Genomic DNA, 19,130 nt, shown 5'->3' on the forward strand with positions numbered 1-19,130 from the left:
AGTGTACAAAGCTACTGAATCATTATAAAATCTACAACAAAATTAGAAGCCAGGTCTCACAGTCTTCAAAGATTCTTTGAAGTTGATCATACTAATATAATACTTACCAGGATTATTTCTGAACTTTCTTTGTAAATTTAAAAAAATATTCCAGTGATTATTCTTCATAATTTATTTCAGGCTCTTTTAGGTACATTCTCTAGAATAGGCTATTTGCCACATCTATAATAAGCTGTCTGTCTTATTCAACAAACATTTATTGTTAAGGACCTACTACACATAATGGATACAAAGATGAAATAAGAAATGTTCTTTGTTTGGAAGGATCTCATAGGAGTTATAATAAAGCAAATTTTAAAATTATAAATTGATTTTTTTAAAGAAGGAAATACATTCTCAAGCATTGTAGAATATATCCTCAGAACTAGGTATATAGTATTTGGCACATGTCTGATCTTGAGAACCTCAGTGTGTATCACTAACCATGTATGAGATGAGTACTGCCCAGGAATACTGAATCAAACCACTTTTTATTGTCTCTCAGTATATTACAGAAAGCTATTGGTTAAAGTTTTGGGACTTATCTTAAGATTCGTTTCCTTTGTCTTCCTTATGGGTTACTTTTATTTCATTAACTTGAATTTGAAATTTTTTGTTGAAAAACTGACAAAGGTATATTAGTTTAATTGATTTCCAGCACTTTTAGTCTTGTCAACTTGCTGTTGAAATTGAAATTTAAAGCCTATAGACATAAAAATAGTGTGACTGTTTTAAAAGATACTAAGTAAGAGGGACCTACAAATTATGGGCTTAGACCAATAGTTAGGGAGACTCCATTCATGAAAATTGAGAATGTTAGGGAAGTTGTGATGGTAGAGAAAGGAGGTCCTTTGACTAGAGGATATTATCAACATAAAAACAGGAGAAGTTCTGTTCTCTTTTCTATTCAACTGCTAAAGCCTGTTTTAAATGCATACTTGGAGCATAGAGCCACTATTTTAAGGCATAAACATACTAAAAAAGGTTAACAAAAAGGCTGTGGTGTGAGAATGAAGTTGGTCAGCTCCTGTGTAATACGGGTAGGGTGGGGTTGGGAGCAGTTCACACTGCACATCCTCCACCTCGGAACTATAACTCTATCATGTTGAAAGGACTGCATGTTCCTGGTTATACTGGGTGATCCGGTCTTGGCTGCAGATACATGCATCTCATATGTAGTGTTCTAAGGGCATTCCCTAGGAGACACAACATAGAATTAGGAGCTTGGGTTTTAGAGATGGACACACGGCTTCTAACAAGGTTTTCCACTAATGTCTCAGTAATCCAAGATGCAGTGATGAACCTATTCCATCTGAAAACTGACCAATACTATGTTTATACTGTATTTAAAGATCCTCATGTTTTACTCAACTTAGTATTTTACAGTCTAAGTATCTCATCATTTTTGTCTGAACTCAGCCTGTTGGAAAGTAAAAGAGAAGAAACAGTTGATAGAAGGAAAGCAAATTAGGACCTTGTAAATATCATCATCTAGTATTTGGCAAGTGCAGTGAAAAGATCCAAAAACAAGAATAAATTTGTTTGAATAAAAAACTTAGGACACTACCCTGTTCCACACATCGTATTAGATACCATATCTCCAAAGATGAATAAAATCTAAATAATCTCTGTTCTTAAAAACAGTAGAGGGACTATGCTTTGGTTGACTTTTTTATATACACAAAAAGGACAGCTCTAGGCAAACCTGTGATGCAGGCAAATGGCCCTCAGCATGTTTGCTGTCCTTCTGGGAGCACAGCAGAGGGACAGAAAGAACTAAACTTTGAGTCCAGATAGGCCTGGGGCCGAATTCTTTGCTACCACTTTCTATTTGTCGGTTTAAGCAAGTCTGCTAAGCTCCCAGTAAACCAAGTTTCCTCATAAGTAAAAAGGGAGTATCATTACCTCTCCCATGGAATTGTTGTAAGAATTAAATAAGATAATATGTGTTAAATAGCCATTGTTGTGCTTGGCATTTGGCTTAGGGAGTATTATTTCTCTCAACTTCTAGAGCCTTCGCCTTTCCCCCAAGATTCTTGAGTACCCAGGCACCTTCTGCAGCTGAAAGTAGAGTCCCTTTTAGAGAAAAGCAGTTGTTAACTAATTTGCAGGAAAACACTAGTGCTACATAATTACCAAATGGTTACTATTCCTAAGAGCTTTTGAATTTGAAAAGCAGATGCCTTGAAAAGACCATATTGTATCCACACTGAGAATTCTTATTTCTGACATGCTAAGCATGGTAGCATTAGGGAGTGTAGCCAGCCCTTATACTTAAAATGCTTAAATATTTAGGTATAGCTAGAGAAAACTGCAACACTAGAAACATTACATACATTCAGTTTATTCATCAAATGCTTACTTTGGTACTTCTCGATGCCAGAAAGAATACTAGGTATTGGGGGATTAATAACGTGATATGGAAATGAGAAACTAATAGCCAAGGAAAAAATATTACCTATTCGTATTTTTTAAATGGTGGATTCAAAGTAAAATAACATTTATAAATCATCTGCTGGGTGTCGAGCGCCATATTGAGTTTCTCACATGCATTATCTCATTTAACCATCACTAAAGCCTGTAAGGATATTGTCCCTAGTTTACACATGAGGAAATAGAAGATAAGAGAGGTTAAATGGGTTACCCAAGGCTGCACAACTGATTGTTGGGAATTGGAATTTGAATTAAGATCTTACAAAGTCTATAGCACAGTTAGTTTGAAGGGAGAAAAAAGGAGTATAGGAATGAAAGAAGAGAGAAAAGAAATGAAATATGTGAAAATCCCTGCAAGTTGCCGTTAGATTCTTGATTGCTTATTTTCTGCCTTTGTTGTGCTATAGACATACTGCCAGAACCTTTTTATTGTTATCCTTTATCAAATAAAACTTTTAATTAGGAATCATGTGTAATTGTTTATTTATAACCTGAAGTTTTAAAATAATTGTATGAGACGCAAAACTTCTGCCTTCTCTCACGAAGGCATATGGACAAGAGATATTAGGCATGGTCATCAGAGCTCGTTAACTGTGATAGTGTGGGCTTAAGGGCAAATGGACAATATGTTTGCCAAGGTAAGATACAATTTTCCTACGAGTGGCTAATTTTAAAAAAATATTTAAAAGACTCAGTATAAATTCATTCTGTTCTTGTTGACTATTGTTTCAGTAATGTGAAACAGCATCAGTTCCTAATGGGACGACAGTGACTTAAAGATCCAATATTCTGTGGGCTTCAGAAGGTAGAAAAACTTACTATAAGTAGAATTCTTTATACGTGTCCTCTTAATTGAGAAGCAACAAATTGTGTCACTTAGGTTAGGCACTAAAGTAGAAATGATCTCATATACTAGGTTCTCAGAAGTACTGTTTTCCAAGAGGTATGTAAAATCAGCTAACTCATTTCATCTTAAATTCATTATATCATATGGGATTTAAATGGTAAAATATGAGACAAACCATTTCAATGCCATGGTTACTTAGATTTTTCTAATAAGGAAGTAATTCAAGTATTAAATACTCATGGCTAGCCAAGTTGTTTTTATTTGGGAAAGAGTTGAGTTGAGAAAAAGAGTAACAAAGGAATCTAGTACTTTTTACTTGAAAGCTAAGTATTTAATTTCACTTTTGATACGATGTCCAAATATTCTCTTTTGTTTGCCTTCTATTTCTGATATTCCTTACCACTAAGAGCAGGCTTTGACCATCAGCTATACAGTATAGTTAATCAACTTGTGCTATATTTATACCTTCCAATTTAGAGCTGTCAGGTTTTTGTTTTTTGTTTTTAACTGACATAGATTGAATTATAAGGTAAGGGACTGTGGTTGTTTTGCTCCACTTCTTTGAAGGTTCCTTGTCAAAGTACTCTTTCTAATTGGCCAAGTATTTATATGGTATACAGGTGACTTGACAGGGCAAGTTCAGAGGTGATATTACTCAGCATTTCCTTGTAAATTAAAATGAAAGAGTAGAATTTTAAGAGTATAATCCTATCCTTTTCAAATCATTTATCCTCATTAGCAGTCTGAAAAGGAGAAAAATACTAAAGCTATTGGGCATCCTGCTTCTATTAATGTAGAATCATTAAATTATGGGTGGATATTATTATTATTATTATTATTATTATTATTATTATTATTATTATTATTATTATTATTATTAAAAGGCTTGCAGAGGAAGGACTTACTCCTACCCTTTCAGATAGCAGATGGAGGAACTGAGAGAGATATGAAGTGACACGCAGCTGTGAATCACCCAAGGCTTTTGAACCCAAGTTCAGTCTTTTCTTCGTCCTAGATTCCATTCTCTTTTGAAATGATGTGTATTTCTCTGAGGACAAAAATACATCAACGTGCTGTTAGGATATGGGAAGATTTATTAGGTGGAGCTACCTCTGGACAGAGATAAAGTTCACTCATGGTTACATGACTGGATAAAAGGACAGGAGAGCAGGGCCAAGAAAACTGGTGAATATTAAAAACAGTGTATCAGTATCTTTAAGGTGGTTGTACTTAGTGGTCAAGGTTGAGGGCAAGTGAGTTAAACAGAGACAACATCAGAGATGTTAGATAGATCAAGCAGATGCGGATGTAGATAGTCTTGGAGCAAAGGAGGACTTTAGTTTTGAAGGATAGAGAACCAGGCCTATAGTTAAAAATGTGGTTAGAAGTCCTTAGACAGGTACGCTGACAGGGTCAGTATCCAGACAGCATCAGGGTAAAAACAGTTGTAGGTCACCACACAGTTGTCTGTCCCAAATTAGCCTCCGTTGACTAAGAACTTATAGTTAATCTTTTTTTTTATTCTTTCCTGTAATATTTCTAAGTAAATCTATTTCATTTAAAAGTATTCTGTAATTTCATATCTTTTCAAAATCATTAGTGAAACCACTTTTGGTTAAAGACCAATGACTTACATACCTGTAATTCAAGCATTACTCAGAATGCTCTAGCTTTCTTCGGTTTCTGACAAAACAGCAAATCTTAACTTTGCATTAACTTGAACCAACACCGTTTTGGAGGAATACACATATATACCCACATATCATAAGAGGTAATTTTTTTAAATGAACATTTAAGTCATATTGTCACATCATTATTTTTAGATACATTTTATTCTGAAGCAGTTAACTAAAGTAAGGTTAGATCTTTAAAATTGTATTATTTTATTGCTCCATGAAGTTTAACAGCATGGAAGATGTTGCTTATTCTTACTGCCGGTGGGGCTCATGTACCAACATTTAAGGAAAACCAACATATAGTTCACTTATGTTCTTACTGTTTTTTGAGGAAGGAACCAGAGATAGTATTTTGCTCTGAGTCATACAAAGTTGCTTTGCTGAAATTAGAAACCTTGGGATTTGGTGTTGAACCATGTAATCTTATTCATCATTTGACCAAAATACAGTGCCAATCAAGAATGAGAACACACTTATATCAGTCCAGTCAAAAATGTTATGTTACAACTGTGACTGATAGTCCTACAAATGATTCTAGAAATATGGGATTCATGTTGGTAATGACTAAATTTTACCTTAATACACACATAGGTATGTGTTTGTGCATGGGCACACATAGGGGATCTTTTAGAATCCAAACAAATTACGACTGAGGGCATGTTCATAGAGCTTTGCATTAAATCTCTCATTTGTTAGATGTATACTACCCTGTCAGAAGCCAAAATAGAACGGTGTTATAACAAACCATATTATGTCACAGTTCATACATAGTTATGTTCCTTCACAAGTAAAAGCTGCAGTCAGTATAAGCCTGATATAATTGATTACCTCTTTGGGGGGGCACAAATAATATCATCATCATCATCATAATAGTAATAATAATAATAACAACAACAACAACATATAAGAAGAAAAGAAAATAGCCCAGAATCCCATGACCCTAATAAATCAGAGTTTTTTCATTTGTTTGTAATTTTTTCTGTTCTCTTCTTATGTATATATATCTTTTATACAGAGATACAGTCATCACATTAGATATAAATTTGGGGGTTCTTTTCTTCCCTTTTACTATGATAAGTTTTTCCATACGTTAGTATTCGTAGCTATTGTTTTGAACATCTGCATATTATGCTGTATGTTGATGTCTTGGTATGACTAATTTGTTTGAGAGTTATTAAGCTTGTGCCCCCAAACACTTTGTTTAATCCAAGGTTTTTGTAAGGTGTTCTCATAGAGGAAATACTCTATTAATGCTGACACATTTCAAGCAAAAGCATGTGTCTTTTATTTTTAAATGGCTTATGGCAAAGATTCATTTTCAGTTCAATGAAGTATATGTTTGTAAGTTTTGTCATCTGCCCCTTGATTAAAAGATGTGTAGGCTGAGGAGTTTTTTAAGTGTTTGGTTTTGCTTTTGGTAGTTGTGTATGTCTGTGTATATGTGTGTGTGTGTGTGTTTCTTTTCAGAAGGGGCGGGTAATGTCTTCTGTTGGAATATGCACTCCACCCTCTTTGGTAAGGCTTGTGGTAAGATTTGCATCACGCCCCATGACAGTCATCTTCATAGCATTAGGCTCACAGCTCTTAGCTCCCATATGATGTGTGGAGGGTGGAGTGTATTGCAGTCATATTCACCTTTCATTTGTGCGTTTGATGTGGCATTTATATTAAGTAGGAGTAATTTTTTTTCTGATTTTTTTTTCTTGTGTCACCAGTGCACCTATTCCATTCTTCCATCGCTGTGCTCCTGTGAACATTTCCTGCTATGCCAAGTTTGCAGAGGCCCTGATCACCTTTGTCAGTGACAATAGTGTCTTACACAGGCTGATTAGTGGAGTAATGACCAGCAAAGAAATTATATTGGGACTTTGCTTGTTATCACTAGGTAATTGTTTTTCTCATTATTAGCTATTGCATAGTACTGCAGTAGAAGACTGTTCTGTCCTTTAACCAAAATATGAGTACTGCTGGGGATACTTGTAAATTGCTTAATTTCCCGTAGCCAAAATAATTGTTTCAGATTATATATAGTTATAAATATATACATATTTAAAATATATATAGAGAGAGATATCTGAAACTCATTTCCCTTCTTTTTTGTCTCATTGGAGAAAACTAGTGTTTTCCCAGACTTTGGTTACTAAGTCATAATAACTTTTAATGTGATAATAGGAGGCTTCTTTTAATGAAACAAGACCTCTTTGTTTTCCATTATAATTCCAAAAGGCTTACTTGCTTATAAGAAGAGGCCACATATAGAACACAGATTTCTGATAATATTACTTTTGGATTATGTAATTTTTTTTCATTACTACAATTTACAATATCACTGTATTGCTGGAAAAAATTAAGAAATCTCCACTTGCTAGCTGTTGAACTTTTTGGTCAATAAATAGATAATAAAATAAATAAAATCAAATAAATGTTATCTTCAAGATGTGAACTCCCTGTATTATCCTAGAACTATATGCAGCCATATCAGAATTTACAGACTTTTTTTAGTTGGGAGAAGTAAACTGTGATAGAAACCAAACAACTATTTCATTATATAAGTAAAATGAGTATTTAATGCCTGTTAACACCAATTATAGTCATTGAGAAGACTAGCTGTATTTCTGTCTTGTCATTAGAGAGTATTTTCTTTTTGCTTAGGTAGTACTTGACTCAGTTGAAATAATGCTGTCCATATGAAAAGCTATTTCTGTGATATTTGAAACGCTCCCATCTGTTTTTGGTTCCCGTACATTTATTGCAAATGTGAGTACCTTAATAATGTTACCTAGTCACAGATCCCAACCATTTATTTGACTTTGCAAGTGACCCAAGGAAACTTGACTATTAGTCTAGCTTTATATAAAAATTATTTGGTTTCTGAACTAGTTGAATACTTTAATCAAGAAAAAAATCCAAACCTAAAAGTAATGCTAATAATGTTGTTAAGCCATTGGAATTCCATTTTTTATTAGAATGGTTCTCTTTTGAGGTTTAAGATCTTTATTCATTTGTTTATGAAGTGAGACTTTGGATAACTAAAAATGAACAAATTATGATTTCAGAAATGAATTTCCCCATGCAAGGGTTGAATCTCAGTTTGAGATTTTCACTCAAGATTTTGGCATGTTGGAATTTAGCTTGGGATGGGTAGAGGAGTTGGCTAACTAACTCAGACTAAGCTTTGCTCCTTTTTGAAGCGCTTCTCTATCAGGACCCCTGACCCCAGTTGAGAAGTAAGGTCAGAGGAATTTTGGCTCCAGAGTATTGCTCTATAGAGTCAGACCATCTCTTAGAGTTTTACAGGAGAAACAACCAAAGAAAGATAAATACCATCTAGCTTGTTGATTGAACATCAAAATTGGTCCTGAAATGCATAAATGACTAAAGGAAGTGTAGCGCCTAATTTAACCGATCTCTGTCTACCTGTGGTAATATTTCTGGTCACCACCATGGCATGTCATTTTCTACACTTTGTGTGTTGGCGTATATGTTTGCATGCAAGTTCTGATGTCTTCCTGTGGTGAATCCACAACAGTTCTGTGCTGTTTTTGAGTCACCATGTCCATTTGCATGTATTCTTTTCTGTCGTTTATAAACCCACAGTTACGTGGTTTGGTTTCACGTGATGCTGTTCAAGTGGCACAAATACCAAAGTCAAGTACAAGCAGCCAGTTTCCTTTTTACCTAAATTGGGGTCATGAACTTGTCAATAGCAACAAATTATTTTCCTAGGAGAAAACAATTGAAAGAGAATTTCACTTTTTATTTTCCATTGTTTTCAAATGATATTCTGTGTGTTCTCTATTTATCTTCCCTACAGTTCTGTCCATGATTTTGATGGTGATAATCAGGTATATATCAAGAATACTTGTGTGGATCTTAACAATTCTGGTCATCCTGGGTTCTCTTGGTAAGCTGTTTTTCCTTTGTTTTGTAGTAATTAGAATGGAGAGTTAAAGTTTGCTTTTAACAATGCCTCAATTTTGAACTACTTTGGCTATTTTAAATAATTTTCTTTTTGCTTATAATCTGTAAAGACTGGTAAGTGGATTACATTTAAGTTCGTTCACTGTGAGATCACTAAATCACATAAAATGGCAAGGTAAGTGGCTTTTGGAATAAAAGCAAGTGGAATTATTTTTTTAAAGGTGGCAGGGTTGGGGGCTGCTAACATTTTTCTGTCCGTGTCAGTTTTGGGGGAAAGAGCCCAAGAGAAAAGGAGTCGGTTGAGGCTCTGTTCTGCTTCTTGCTCTGGAATTTTCACTCAATTCTTCCCGTGCTCCGTCCTTGCAAGTGAAGGGACCCTTTCCTTTTATCTTCCACTTTTTTAAGGACTGACTCAACCATTAAGTTGTTGAAGTTCTTTCTGGTTGAAAAATTTTCCTGGCAAGATAACTTTGTGTGTGTGTTTAAAAATTTTATTACTCATTTTTCTGTCTTTTGACATTCTATTTTCCGTTTTTGTTTTAGTGTTTCTGATGAAAACTTCTGGGTTTTCTGTGTTTATTGCCTTTAAAAAATTTCCCCCTACTAATTATAATTGTGATACCTAACTACTTCTGTGGTAGAGAACAGAAATATAAGAATTTTCACCCTTGCTTTGGATGGTATACATTTTATTTTTATTTCTGCAGTTAGTAACCTATACATTTTCAGAAAATATTATTTAATCTAGAATCCTGTAATTAGTAAAGGCTGAAATGAAACGATATTTGTTGAGTTTTCCCCTCCCTCCTTTAAATTTAGCATAAAACTTTCTTTATTGTCAACCCTACTCCCTTCTGCCCACTCCCACTTTTTAGCGCTTATTAAATAGTCAGAGTTTTTTTATTCAGGTTTTTATTAAAGTTAAAATATTATTGACGTACTCCATCTTTTTACTCACAGTTCTGGAGGCTGGGAAGTCCAAGATAGGGCACCAGCAGATTTGCTGTCTGGTGAAGGCCAGCTTCCTGGTTCCAGCCATCTGATTGCTGCGTCATCACAGGGCTGGGTAGGGGAAGGAGCTCTCCGAGATCTCCTTTATAGGGGCACTACTCCCATTCATGGAGGCTCCACTCTTACGACCTAATCGCCTTCAGAGGCCCCACCTCCAAATACTGTTGCATCCGGGACTAGGATTTCAATATATGGGTTTTGAGGAGATGCAAACATTCAGCTCATAACAGACAGATAACTTTTACAGTAAAAGTAGATTTGAATCCCAGCTCTGCCACGTACCCAGTATGTGGTATTTGGCATGCTACTGAACTTCCCTAAATTTCAATTTCATCATTTGTAAAGTGGAGCTAATAATACCCACCTAACAGTGTTGTGATTAAATATGGTCATGTCTGTTTGTGCTAATTCCTGGCACAAATTTAAATGTTTAATACATGAAACCTACTGTGGGTGTTGTGAGCAATCTCCTCCTTGATGCCATCACTATTATCTCATTCTATTGTTCGTGAATTTCAGCCTTTCTTTCAACTTTTTATTTTTGTTTGTAGAGAGCATATTTTATTCCACTTTTTGAGAATATTAAATGTTTTCCAAACAGTTTTCTTATACTGTCAAGATTCCAAAATGGAAATAGTATTTCCTTTTCTCTGAAATGTTTTTCATAAACTGATGGTTGTTTTGATGTGTTTACTCATGTTCAACAAGAAAAATTCATGCTTGATGTTTGCCAACAGGTAAAGCTGGAATTCCCTTTGACAATATTCACTCTTGACTTGAGTGCAGATGGCGGTCAGGCTGATTTACACAGATTTCAGACCAGTTGCTTATCTCCCAGGCATCTATCTTGTCCACCTATGTGTACAGCTCTCTACTCTGAATCTTCCGTTTCCTCACCAGCCCTACAAAACCTTCTGTATGATCTGGTGCCCAGCTCCTCCTCTGCTCACATCTCTTACACTTTCTGTGTAGCCCCAGTGGCCTCCTCCTTTCTCTCCTGCCAGGCATGGCCCCAACTCAGCATCTTACATCTTGCTGTTACCTCTTGCCTGGAACACTCTTTTCCTTAGGTAGTTTCATAGACTGCTTTCTCCTTGTCTTTGATTCTTTTGCTCACATGTCACCTCACCCCAGGGAGGCCCTGCCTGCCTAGCTTATATAAACTTGTACCACCTTCCCAACCCCAGCACTTTTATCCCCCTTACTAGGCAGCTTTTTTTTTTCTTAGACTTAATATACAATGTTTTTACTTGTTTCCTTATTTTTTTTAACATTTTTTATAGAGTTATAGTCATTTTACAATGTTGTGTCAAATTCCAGTGTAGAGCACAATTTTTCAGTTATACATGAACATACATATATTCATTGTCACATCTTTTTTCACTGTGAGCTACCACAAGATCTTGTATATATTTCCCTGTGCTGTACAGTATAATCTTGTTTATCTATTCTACATTTTGAAATCCCCGTCTGTCCCTTTCCACCCCCCACCCCCTTGGCAACCACAAGTTTGTATTCTTTGTCTATGAGTCTGTTTCTGCTTTGTATTTATGTTCTTTTTCTTTTCTTCTTCTTATTTTTTTTTTTAGATTCCACATATGAGCAATCTCATATGGTATTTTTCTTTCTCTTTCTGTCTTACTTCACTTAGAATGACATTCTCCAGGGACATCCATGTTGCTGCAAATGGTGTTATGTTGTTGGTTTTTATGGCTGAATAGTATTCCATTGCATAAATATACCACATCTTCTTTATCCAGTCATCTGTGATGGACATTTAGGCTGTTTCCATGTCTTGGCTATTGTAAATAGTGCTGCTATGAACATTGGGGTGCTGGTGTCTTTCTGAAGTAGGGTTTCTTCTGGATATATGCCCAGGAGCGGGATTCCTGGGTCATATGGTAAGTCTATTCCTAGTCTTTTGAGGAATTTCCATACTGTTTTCCACAGTGGCTGCACCAAACTGCATTCCCACCAGCAGTGTAGGAGGGTTCCCCTTTCTCCACAGCCTCTCCAGCATTTGTCATTTGTGGACTTTTGAATGATGGCCATTCTGGCTGGTGTGAGGTGATACCTCATCATAGTTTTGATTAATATACAGTGTTTTTACTTATTTCCTTATTTTTTTGTTTCCCCATTAACTATATATGTTCCATAAGAGATGAAGGTGGGGGCTTGGTTTTGTTCACTGCTCTATCCTCAGCACCTAAAACAGTGGATGCTGGAGGCATTCAGAATGTCTGCTGAATGGACTGAATAAAGGCATCTGATGCAGCTCTCTTACATGGAGGCAGGTGGACCTCCCTCTTCAGTCTGGATCTCAGAATCTCTGAACCAGTGATGGAGATAAAAATCCCCATCCCTAGCACTCACTGCTTTCAAGCTATCAAAGATTTCCTGTCTTTGTTCCTACCTTTGGTGGGAACTACTCTTTTGATCTTCATTTACTCATTGTACAGATACTTCCTCAGCTGCATGAGTGTGTCAGCACTAGGCACTGGGGTTACTGTGATGAGTACAACAGAGGAGATCTTTCTCTTCCTCAACTTCATTACTGACTTCTGTGACCCTTCCTTGCTTCCTACAGGCCTAACTTAAACAGGCTCTGAGGCTCTCTTTGTGACCAGTTCCTCTAAGGTGCATCTGTCCTTGCTGGCTCTCTCTCAGCTTATAATAATCAATAAACAATAAACAATAATAATAAATAAAGATAAAAACTTAAACATTAAAAAATAACAAAAATAAACAATAAGAAATACAATTGAAGGAAATTTACTTGATACACTGAAAGATTTATAAGTGCCTAATGTGGAAGATGATAGTGGAGTAACTGGAGTTCCCCTTACACTGGGAAAGAGTTTCAGCCACGCACCTCCCAGCCAAATGGGTTGTTGCTGCATTAGTCCATGGTGGTGTATAAGGAGGGTCCGGAAAATGGAGGGTTTATGTTACACACTTTCTTGTGCTAATTATTGCAAAAACAATTGTTTTTTGCCTCCAGGTGGCACAGGTGTACTGTGGTGGCTGTATGCAAAGCAAAGACGGTCTCCCAAAGAAGCGGTTATCCCTGAACAGCTTCAGATAGCTGAGGACAATCTGCGGGCCCTCCTCATCTATGCCATTTCAGCTACAGTGTTCACGGTGAGCACAGGCCTAGGCGTATCTTTCAGGTTTATGTTTTTATTTACAGATCACTAAGGAAGCAGAAACTCACTCCTAGCTATTACAGGCCAAACCCTGATCCCTGTTAGGTAAAATCTCTGCCCAGAGTGTATGACATACTCAAAAGTCTTCCCTAATTGATAAATGCTATCTGATGTGACATTTTGTTCTGCACTGTCTTTTTTTCTTAAGGGGAAGGGTAATTAAGTTTATTTTTTTAATGGAGGTATTGGGGTTGAACCCAGTACCTTGTGTATGCTAACCATGCACCCTACCACTGAGCAGTACTGCTCTCCTCTGCACTGCCTGCTTTTTGAGAGAGAATTTTCACCTAAAATATTACATTATCATTTTCTAGCAACATATTTCTTACTGTCATAAGATAATGTAATTACTTTTTAAAAAACAATTCTCTTTGCTTATAGAAAAGTATATTAAGAGATAAGCCATGTCATGCCATTCCATTTACTTAGTCACTAATTATTTTCCCATTTTTTTCTTTTAAACTTTTAGCAACATTATTTCAGAAATACAGGTGAACTGTGCCGCCTAGCCACTATACAGTAAAATTATTAATTAACATTTGGTTAAATAATCTACATTCCTATCCTCAGTTTATCTCCTCTCTGAGAAAAGGGGGAAAAAAATCTCAGTCCACTTCTTGGAGCAATCCCAGGCTTTTCATTGAGCGTTAGAAATAAAAAATAAAGTCACCATAAAACTGTTGGTGCCAAAAGATACTTGTTTTCTATCATTGTACAAATATTTGCTAATCGTCTTTCAAGTACACTTCTCTGCGCCAGGTGCCAGGGCAGAGTGGGGGGTGATAAAGGGCAAATTTAACAAGGACCCTGCTCTTAAGGTGCTCTAGGTCCAGGAAGGGAGATGAGGTACATGTCTGTCTGCTTTTGTAGTCACGGCATGTGGACTTCCCTGTTTTCAGAGTGACAAGCATATATCTGTTCAAACAAATTAAGAGTCTCATCCTGACGACAAACAACACGTTTTGATTCGTAATGAGTGGAAAAAGTAGAAGAATTCAAGGATGTATTAATAAACTGAGAAATCCTTCTATGTTTAGTTTTAAAGGACATTTTCAATATATAATTTAAAATGATAAATGCTGCAAGAGAGATACAGACCATGAATCATTGAGATTTGGAGAACGATGCTTTCCCATTTAGAAGTGAAGGGTTATGTTAAAATTTTCCACCGTTGTTTAGTTTCTGTTTTTACTGCTGGAAACAGCAGCTAGAACCTTTCCCTCCTTTCTCTCCGTACAGGTTATCTTGTTCCTGATAATGCTGGTCATGCGCAAACGGGTTGCTCTCACCATCGCCTTGTTCCACGTGGCCGGCAAGGTCTTCATTCACTTGCCACTGCTAGTCTTCCAACCCTTTTGGACTTTCTTTGCTCTGGTCCTATTCTGGGTGTACTGGATCATGACACTTCTTTTTCTTGGCACTGCTGGTAAGAAAACATGTTGCTTCTTTCTTTTAGTGATGAATCTGATTTGCATCAAAATACTTTAAGACATCAGAGAGATGTCATTCTTAAGACATTTATGGACCAAGGTCTAATCGCCATGAGAACCAGCAGTGGTTATGGCTTTCAAATAACACATTCCCTGTTTGTGATTTTTAGATCAGCCGAGCACAGTGAGTCTAAACCAGGTAGGGCCTGAAATCACATCCTAGTTTTGTTTTGAGATGGTGGTGGATTTGAAGTAAGCTCCTGTACTGACTCAGACATCTGGATCTGTTCTAAGAGGAACTAATGAATCCAGTGGCGCTCTGGAGTTGCCTCCAACCCTAGTTATGGCCAAAGGTCAACTTGCTTCCTTGGGACTTCCTAGTTTGGAAATGACCTGAAACTAGGTAGAGCTAATGATGATACAGTTCGTAGTCAGATTCTTAGGCCTGCTTGTAGCCATACTTATTATCGAAGGTTATGTCTAAATGAAATTAATTGTGAGGAGTGGTGTAAGGATAGTAAGCTTTTATGTAGGTTCTCTGGCCATTCAGCACATCATCACCAATGGAAAATAATATTAATTTCTATACTTGGCTAATAATTTAGGTCTATAATTATTGGACAGTAATAACCTCTGAAAAAACATTGAAGTGTTTGAAAAGTCATGCCTAAACTAAGTAACTGATAGTGTGGTAAGAACTATATTCAAAAAAGAACAACTTTCAAAAACTGTATATATGCCTTTGAGGAAAACGAAGTGCTCAGTTGTACAGTGTTTGGCTTCACAACTTTTAAAGTGGTAATTATTTTTTTCCCTTAATGAAATAGCACTGTGATCATAAAGTCAGTGGTTTGGGGGTAGGGCATATTGTTGGAAGTCAGATTAATTTCCTACATTTAATAGCCATATTTATTGGTTTATACTTTATGTGCTTCTTTCCTTCCTTGGTATTTTCCTAGGCAGTGCTGTTCAGAATGACCAAGGCTTTGTGGAGTTCAGAGTTTCTGGGCCTCTGCAGTACATGTGGTGGTATCATTTGGTGGGCCTGATTTGGATCAGTGAGTTTATTCTGGCATGTCAGCAGATGACTGTGGCAGGAGCTGTGGTAACCTACTATTTTACTAGGTAAGGATTTATACATGTCAGAAAACTTAATTTGCACCAACATGGATGGACCTAGAGGGTATTATGCTACGTGAAAGAAGTCAGACGGAGAAAGACAAATAACATAGAATTTCACTTGTATATGGAATCCAAAATACAAAGCAGACGAACAGACATAACAAAACAGAAACAGTTTCATAGATACAGAGAACAATCAGGTGGTTGCAAGAGGGGAGAAGGGGGTAAGAGGGGGATGAGTGAAATAGGTGAGGGAGATGAAGAGATGCAGACCTCCAGGTACAAAATAAGCGCGTCACGGGGATGAAGAGCATAGCATGGGGAATACAGTCAGCAATATTATAATAACTTGTATGGTGACAGAGTGTACCTAGACTTACTGTGGTGATCCTTTTGTGCTGTGTAGAATTATTGAATCACTGTGTTATGTATCTAGAACTAACACAGTGTTGTAGGTCGGTTATACTTTAAAAAAAAAAAAGAAAAGAAAACTTAAGATCATTTAAATGATTGTGTCTGAAGGAAATGGAACTGAGGCTGGTAAGACTTCCATTTCTTTAAAAAGTAATTGGAAGTGAATATGACAAAACGTGTAATTGATAATCCTGCAAGGTAGGAAAGTGGGAGGTTGTTATTTCATTTTTTATACTCTCCTGTAACTTTCTCAAAAAATTAGTCAGAATGACAGGTCATAATATAAATTAACTTAGCAGAAGAATAAATCTCATTGTGGTATCTTATATACTTTTGCTTTATATAAAAGTCCATCAAAGGGCACCAAGTCTTTTTTAATTTCTATGGATCAGAACAAATATTGTGACTTCCTTTCCTAACTTCAGAGCTGAATATACAGTGTAGACTTCATAGTGTTCTGTTAGAATGAGGTGCCAAATCTAGATAGACTATCTTTTTAAGTTCCATCATCTGACTGTACAATTAACCCCATAATTATTTACTAAAAAGATTGGTCAAAGCACAGTTTTATTTAACTTAAAGTATTAGAGCATAAGAACCCTGTGAAACTAGCATAGAGAAATGAAACATTAATTTTATGTGGTACATCTGTGGCATTTGTATTACTTTGTCATTTTGTCATAGAGCTAGAAAAAGAAAAAATGAACTCATTTTTCACTGTATTGGATTCTAAACCATCTCTGGGTTTCCAGCCTGGTCTAGCCTTTAATTGTCTTTTTTCGGTCATTTTTAAAATAGGGATAAAAGGAATTTGCCATTTACACCTATTTTGGCATCAGTGAATCGCCTTATTCGTTATCACCTTGGTACCGTGGCAAAAGGATCTTTCATTATCACATTAGTCAAAATTCCACGAATGATCCTTATGTATATTCACAGTCAGCTCAAAGGAAAGGTAAGGAAAAAAATGTTTCTGGACTTTCTGTGGGCATGTTCCAGACTTCATTTCTGCATGGAGCAAAGCTCCAACGATGTTAAGCCCAAGTGTGAATGTTTTTTTCAAAGTTCCTGCCAAGTAGCACCCATTTCTTCCCCCTTGTCTCCCACCCTTGCACCCTGTACCCTCTGGCAAAATCCGTCTAACCACTGGTTTCCCAAAATGTCCTGTACTTCTCTTCCTCTTTGTGGACTCACCTTCCTCCTTGGAACCTCCTCCCTGCTTTTGACTGTGGAAATAACATGCATTTCAGCATAGCTTAGCTCAAATGCCACCGCCTCCTGGAAACTTTCCCTGACTCCTCTCACCTCCCTAGTGAACTCTCTCTCTCTTCTCCACTCCCATAGCACTAGTATCTGTATTGTATTCTGATTCTAACCTTTGTTATGTTTAGCACTTTCTTCTTTCTCCTACCAGATTATAAGCTCCTTGTTGGTTTTATACACTTAACTCTGTCTTATATGCAATAGGTTACTAAGTCAATGTTGAATTCAACTGATTAAATATAATTCAGCCATTACATTTTGAGGTAACAAAGGGTGAGTGTGGAGGCTTTGAAGCATGAATTGTGATTTCTTTTTTAATTTTTATTTTTCTAACATTAGCAATATTCTGTATGATGGTTTGATTCTTTGGCCTTTAATTATTTCAATTTTTCATCCTTTCTAGGAAAATGCTTGTGCTCGATGTGTGCTGAAATCTTGCATTTGTTGCCTTTGGTGTCTTGAAAAGTGCCTAAATTATTTAAATCAGGTAAAATATTTTAAAAATACATCTAACATTCACTTTCAAAGACAGGTTCATTGTTTCTTCTTCCAAGATTGAACTTAGTTAAAAAACGTTTTGTTTTTCTCATGGTGGTGTACATTGTGCCTTGATCAGGTATAGCTATTTCAATCATACTCTTATTTTTAAAAGTAATGTATGTTCTCACCAAGGCTTATTATTAATTAATTATAACACATTGATACAATATCAGGCTTATTATTAATTAATTATAACACATTGATAAAATATCATTAGCATTCATCTTTCAGGAAAGGCACTTATTTCTTATTCCTTAATTCACGTCCTTTCATCTTTGATTTTCTAATATGTGAGCAAAAGTTTAGGGAGAGTGATTCTGAACTAATACGTGACAATTCTCTTGAGGAATCTGAAGTGTTGTGTTATGGAGACTGATGACCACTGGTGCTTCATGTCTCCTGTTTTCATAGGAGTTTTATTTGAAATGAGGTCAACATATTGAAGACATTAGTAAACTTATTGAAGACATTAGAAAACTTCTTGTCATGACAAGTTAAGCATCAGAACCAGTTGCCAGTGGAATCTTTTTAACCCTCGTTCTGTGAAATGTTTCAGAGCTGGGTGGGCACCCATCTGTTTGAAGTTATTTAAGATGGTGGGGATCATGGCGGTACTGAATACCAGAGACTTTTCTAAAATTCAAATTCAAAACAGTTTGGTATAGAAGTATGATCTGCTTGTGCAAGAAGGGGCCCTCTTCTCGTGGTATCCCATACAGTCGGCTCTTGTAAGCTTAGTGCTCACCTAGAGATGAAGCCATAGCTGGCACCAAGATGCTAGAGTCGGCCCACGCCTTTGGTTCTGTCTCCTTTATTTATCATTGCTTTCTGAAAATGAAGTCTGTTTTCCCATACACATAGGAGTGAGTCCACACGTTTATAGCCTTGTTGGAGAAGGTACAGTGGATAATTGGGGCGGGAAGCTGTACAGTAGAGAGAGCCCAGATGTTGAAGATGCATTTCAGTTACCAGCAGTGTAACTGTTTTGCAAGCTCAGTGAAACCTCTTGAGTCTCGATTTCCTTCTTCAGTAAAGGGAGAAAAATATACCTGTCCTCATAGGCTATAGGTAAGGATGAAGTATAGTACAGGTAAATCAACGCTTGGGGCATGTAGCCCTCGTTAGGCACCTCGTCAGTGCTGGTGTCACTCTCCCCCTGCCCCATTTAATGTTTTTTATAAAGAACTCCCATGTTTTACTCTAAGATAAGTGAGCTATGGTAAAGATA

The 19,130-nt window shown here is 36.5% G+C and overlaps 1 protein-coding gene across 4 annotated transcripts in view; it reads left to right on the forward strand.

Annotated features, from left to right (window-relative positions):
* Positions 1 to 19,130, forward strand: part of SLC44A1 (solute carrier family 44 member 1) — a 172,193-nt gene that overhangs the window by 99,539 nt on the left and 53,524 nt on the right. For all 4 annotated transcript variants that reach the window (XM_072959868.1, XM_072959870.1, XM_072959869.1 and 1 more), the window contains exons 6-12: positions 6,711 to 6,880; positions 8,810 to 8,899; positions 12,929 to 13,068; positions 14,373 to 14,559; positions 15,523 to 15,688; positions 16,898 to 17,054; positions 17,766 to 17,849. In XM_072959868.1, coding sequence (XP_072815969.1) covers positions 6,711 to 6,880; positions 8,810 to 8,899; positions 12,929 to 13,068; positions 14,373 to 14,559; positions 15,523 to 15,688; positions 16,898 to 17,054; positions 17,766 to 17,849 — 994 coding nt within the window. The remainder of the gene's footprint in view (positions 1 to 6,710; positions 6,881 to 8,809; positions 8,900 to 12,928; positions 13,069 to 14,372; positions 14,560 to 15,522; positions 15,689 to 16,897; positions 17,055 to 17,765; positions 17,850 to 19,130) is intronic.

The sequence above is a fragment of the Vicugna pacos genome, chromosome 4 (assembly GCF_048564905.1).
Source record: "Vicugna pacos chromosome 4, VicPac4, whole genome shotgun sequence".
Lineage (NCBI taxonomy): Eukaryota > Metazoa > Chordata > Mammalia > Artiodactyla > Camelidae > Vicugna > Vicugna pacos.